The following is a 5,488-nucleotide window of genomic DNA, read 5'->3' as shown; positions in this document are numbered from 1 at the left end:
GGGACTGAAAGTCAACAGGAAGTTGACTTTCTTTGTCCGGGCGCTTGAACCAAGAATTTTATTCAAACGCGACGTGACACGTTCCGTTGCGACGGGGATAAAAATTTATCCTCCTCCGAATGCCAGAAACCCTTCCAGGTGCCCCAACCGAGGCTATAAATATAGCCCTGATCCCAGTAGCTAAAAACAATACTTATAATTGATTCCAATTGATTTTAGCTTTGTAGAATTGTAGTTGTGAGATTTGACTGTTGTAAGAGGTTTCTCCCATCAAAGGAGATTTTAGTGAGTTTTCAATTTTCTTGGATTAGTAAATTGCAAACCAAGTAACTCTTATTGTGCCTCGTCTTTCTTTAATTAGCTTTTTAATCCTTTTATGCAAGTGTTTGTTTAATCAAGCCTGTAAAGTTCGAGAAAGTTTCGGTTTTTTTATTGTGCAAGCTATTCATCCCTCTCTAACATGTCGCTAAGCGACCTATAATGATGTATAGTAAAAAATAATTATATAAATTTAATAAAATAAGTTATTTATCTTAAATTTTAGATATAACAATAGAAAAACTGATATGAATACTCTTAATCTACATTCGTTGTGATATACGTTTGGTAGGGTGTAATCTACCTTGTAATGTAATCAGGATTACATTACAAGGTTGATTATTTTATTTGGTTTAATTTTAAACTTGTAATATAATGTAATCTGGATTACAAAAGGTAGTGAAGTTTTGTAATCTGGATTATAAAGTAAATATTATGTAATCGGATTACATTACGAGGTCACCGTTTAACCAAAATTTAAATGTCGAATATACCCCTAGTCCACCGTGGCCGCCTGCGACCACCGTCGGCCGCCGACCACCACCGCTGGCCGTCGACGACCACCGCCCGCCGCCGCCATCGGCGACCACCGCCGGTTGTCGCCCGACGACCGCCGATTGTCGGTGGCGGGTGGCGGCGGAGGAGGCCAACGACGATGACCGTTGGTTGCCGCAAGCTCCGGCAGAGGTGCGACGACCATTGGTAGAGGTCGCAGGATATTTTTATCATTTTATAATAATACGAATTACATTCTTTATAAAAAATAATTGACACCAAACAAAAGAATATAATCATCCTTGTAATCAAAGATTACATATATTACATTACCAAACGTAGTAATGTAATCAAGATTATATTACATTACATTATAAATTTAATTACATTACAAGCAATATTACATTACACCCAACCAAACATAAATAATTCAATACGCATTTTAATAATAAAGTGATTAAAGCTTAAAAATAGTATTCTTTTAATAATAATAAAAAATAAAGTGCGCTTTTAAATTTATTATTCTATATCTTTATTTATAAAAATAATATTTTTAAAAATGTAATAAAAATATGTTTTTTAAAAAGAGACAAATAAAATGCAAAATTGAACTCCAACAACGGAAGATTATTAAAGGAATTAACAATAACCAGCACCTTTAAACAACTTTCTAGCTGGCTCAACCATATATATTATTTTTTTACATATAATTAAAAACATCGATAAAATTAATATTGCTTAGGAGTCCTCCGTCATTAATCTCTAACTCTGGTTGACGGCCGGCGGAAGGAACGGTAACTACAGCAGCAGCCGCCGCCGCCACCACCCTCTTACTCCTTTTAGTCTCATTCCCCGACGACTGATCAGACAGCGACGACTCGGGCGAATCAGGCGGCGGCGGCGGCGCCCTCTTCCTGCGCGAATTCTCGGCGCCGACGCCGTCGTCCTGTCGGGCGGCGCAGTCGATGAGGTGGGGGAAGTTGAGGAGCGCACGGGAGCCGCGAATGCGGAAGGCGGCGAGGTCGTACGCCCGCGCCGCCTCCTCGGCCGTCCCATAGGTGCCCAGCCAGACGCGGGCGCCATTGCGAGCGGGGTCCCGGATCTCCGCCGCGTACTTCCCCCACGGCCGCTTCCGCACCCCGCGGTAGTTCATCCCCCTCGGGCGCCGCACCACCTGTTGCGCTGCCGGCAATGACGCTGCAACTAACTCTTCCGGCAGGCTCTCACCGTACAATGCCGCAGCGCCGAATTGGGCGCCGTCCTCGGCGTCGTCGAGGAGAAAGCTACGAATCGTGTCGAGGAAATCGAGATCTTGTGCGGATTCCAGTAGCAAGTGGGTTTCCATTGATCGTATCGATCGGCTAGCTAGATTTAGTCAGTTTTAGATCAGATAAGACGGATCGAATTAGAGAGAGGTAAAATGCGCATCGATGGGCCGGGACGATAACAGATGATCGATAATCAAGTATTATATAGTTGGATGAACACAGTGACGTTCATGCACCTACCAACGCACTGTTGAGGCGGGGACGGCTTCATGGAAGTTTCCTAGCTAGGCTTCGTGGAACTTTCCTGATGGCTTATCGAAACTGATGCAACGTAATTGGCCAAGCCGTCACCTACATGATTTGCACGTTGGTAATATATATCTAGCTAATATTATATTACTTTATGTATAGACTAATCGGATGAGTAAAATTAGAGATTCTCGATTTCGTTGTATTTGATCGTGTTCGTTCAAATATTGTGCTCATCTACAAAAAGATTAATTCAGCAAAAATATAAATAACAACGAAACGAGACCAGCACAAGCTAAGAGGGTCGGCAAACCAATTTAACATGATTTAGAATATTCCTACTCCACACTATACCATCCTATTAAAATCATCCCTAGTTCTCTCCTTATCGAATATCTTCTAGCAATGAAGAAATTTATGATAATTCATATTATTAATTATATTGCATAAATAATCTTCCTCTCTCGTAATTAAACTCTTCATCTATTTATTATCTATTAAAATATTCATTGATCTTGTATAAAAACAAAGAAAATGGTTGATTGAGGATGTGACTTTGTAATTGACTCGAAATAGACTCCTCGTTATCCTTAGCTTGTGGATGGGAATCCACTTTTATAGTATCATTATAGTATCTACAAATATGATCATGACCAAAAGTAGAGAAGATAGTTGGCTGGGGGCATGGTTCTATGGTTGACTGGAAGTAAACTCCTCGCTATCCTATAAAACCAGGAGCGTTAGTGTCGGGCCAAGAAAGGGTTCTCGACGTTGGTCCTCTAACGCTCAAGTCAGTCTTTAATTTAGTAGAAAATAGAAAAAAAATAAAATAGCTAGAGCATGTAGAATAACAAGATTTTGCATAACCCCGCCTATTAATGAGAACCTCTTTTAATTTATAGTGTCACTATAGTGTCTTTACATATCTCAAAGCATATTAGAAAAAGACAAGTCAAAAATTGTCTCTGACACCTTTCCTTAAACAAGCGCATAAGTCTCGTATGCGATAGGCTAGAAGCTTCTAAAGTACGATTTACCGTACATGCTCTGTTATTAGTAGCACAAACCTCCAAACAAGTACAATGAGATATGTAGGGGGTCCCACTGTAGGTCGACCAGACACCACTCGGCAGGGACGTCCCAGCTCGCTCGTGTTGGATAGAACTAATTTCCTTCATTCAGTTGTCTGGTTGTCAGAGTGCTGCCTCTTGCCCGACTGAACACGTCGTCCGCTCGACGGGGAACGGGGGGCGGGGGCCGACGAATTCACTGTTTGTCTCTTAACCCTTATGCACTGTTTGGGAGGAGGTGAGGGAAGGGGAATGAAGGGTAAATAAGGGGAAAGGAAACTTGAAACATTTTTTGGGATGAAGTGAGATACGAAAAGAAAATGTAAGGAATGGTAAGTTTTAACCTTCTTTACCCATGAAACAAAAGAATTTATTACACCCTGGTTTGGGGTGTAAGGAAGGTTAAGGGGAATTAAAAAAATTTGTATTTTAATTTTATCCCTGTTTTATTATATTAATTCCAAAAATTATTGTTTTAGATATTCTTTGTGTTGCGACGAAAAACACTGGCACCGCTCGACTTGCACCATTCGACGCTCGCACTCCGTCTATGCCGACATCGACTTTGATACTGATGTTGACTTTGACGCCGACTTCGATGCCGACATCAACTTTGACGTCGACACTGACTTCGACGCCAACGCTGATTTTAACAAATGAGCAACAAATATTTAAATGCATAAGTTTTAACCAATAAATGTATACAAGATGCACTAAGTTCTTGAATGCGTAAGTTTTTAACAAAAGTGAGGGTAATTTTATAAATTTATATATTTAACTTTCATTGTCCTCACTTTCCTCCCAAACAAGATAACACATGTTATGTTAATGAACCTTCACTCTCTCCCAAACAAGAAGAATATAAATACTTTACTTCTCCTCCTTTTTCCCTCCCTTTCCCTCCTTTCTCGGTCCATTAATGAACCTTCGCTCACCCTATCCAAATAAAGAGTTAGTCGCAAACTTTTAAAGGATGACCACTTAGACGGTCATGTCCAACCGATATGGGAGATCGTTCAACCAACTTCACCCAAATTTTCTTACTTTAACCCTTCTTAGATGGCCCCTCTTCCTCCATCCTATCATTCATCAAATATGAAAACTCGACAATCGATGGTATTTAAGAATAAAGAAAATATTTTACTGATCTCTTAATGTATTTTTTTTCAAAAGGAAAAAAAATAGAGAGAAAAGTTGGTTAATTGTACGGACGAGGAACGGCCAACTGCGACTCGTTCAATATGGGAAGAAGTCCATAAGTGTGTATCCATAAATTATTTGAAGGGGCGAATAGGAGCGGAGAAAACGATAAACGGCGGCTAGTTGAGCTCACGTGCGTCTCCGGATAAGGACACATCTGCGAAGCTTCACCAACAGACTAACTCGGTTCCAACAATCGATTCAAAAGTCGACTTATTTAATTTCAGTTGACTGTCGTGTTTGTACAAAACTTCATACAAATATTTTTATTGTTCGACCAGAATTGAAATAATTGGTGTATCCATTGTCTAGATTTGCATATTTATTCTTTTAATCTATTAATATTCTTGTTTCAATCTATTAACTTGAGAGGTAGGCAATTTTCTCTTTAAGTTGTCTATCAAATAAATATGAAACAAATTAGAATTCCAACATATTTAATTAATTCATTCGAAATTCAAACACTACTTCTTGTATTATTCTTTTGTGTTTTACCAATATATTACTAGAGTAATTACAACTAACCATCACGTATATGTGTTACAGATATAATATGATATATGAATATATATAAATTATACAAAATAAATATTCACTGTTAAATAATTAAATAAAATTATTCAATACTAGCTAGTGTGATTTATTCTATAAAAAATTTTAATCCAAAAATAAAATAGAAATTAGGTTATTAATCATACCTTAAATTGTGTAGTGAGAATGTCTTATATCATTCGAAGAATCGATGAAATACAGAGATGGATAGATACGGTTGTGATTTTTTTCGAAGAATCGATGAGATACAGATGCATTGATATGACTATATCGATATGCAGAAGAGCTGAAATAGATGGATTGATGTATTGTGATATAAAAAGGATAAGAAAAATA

The 5,488-nt window shown here is 38.4% G+C and overlaps 1 protein-coding gene across 1 annotated transcript; it reads right to left on the bottom strand.

Annotated features, from left to right (window-relative positions):
• Window positions 1–1,405: 1,405 nt before the first annotated feature.
• On the bottom strand, window positions 1,406–2,252 carry LOC122006899 (ethylene-responsive transcription factor 2-like). Its single transcript, XM_042562624.1, has one exon. It carries the CDS (start codon window positions 2,156–2,158, stop codon window positions 1,514–1,516), a length of 645 nt encoding a protein of 214 aa, XP_042418558.1. The 5' UTR covers window positions 2,159–2,252; the 3' UTR covers window positions 1,406–1,513.
• Between the last annotated feature and the right edge of the window lie 3,236 nt (window positions 2,253–5,488).

This window comes from Zingiber officinale, chromosome 1B (assembly GCF_018446385.1).
Source record: "Zingiber officinale cultivar Zhangliang chromosome 1B, Zo_v1.1, whole genome shotgun sequence".
NCBI lineage: Eukaryota > Viridiplantae > Streptophyta > Magnoliopsida > Zingiberales > Zingiberaceae > Zingiber > Zingiber officinale.
This window is presented reverse-complemented; position numbering and strand designations above follow the sequence as displayed.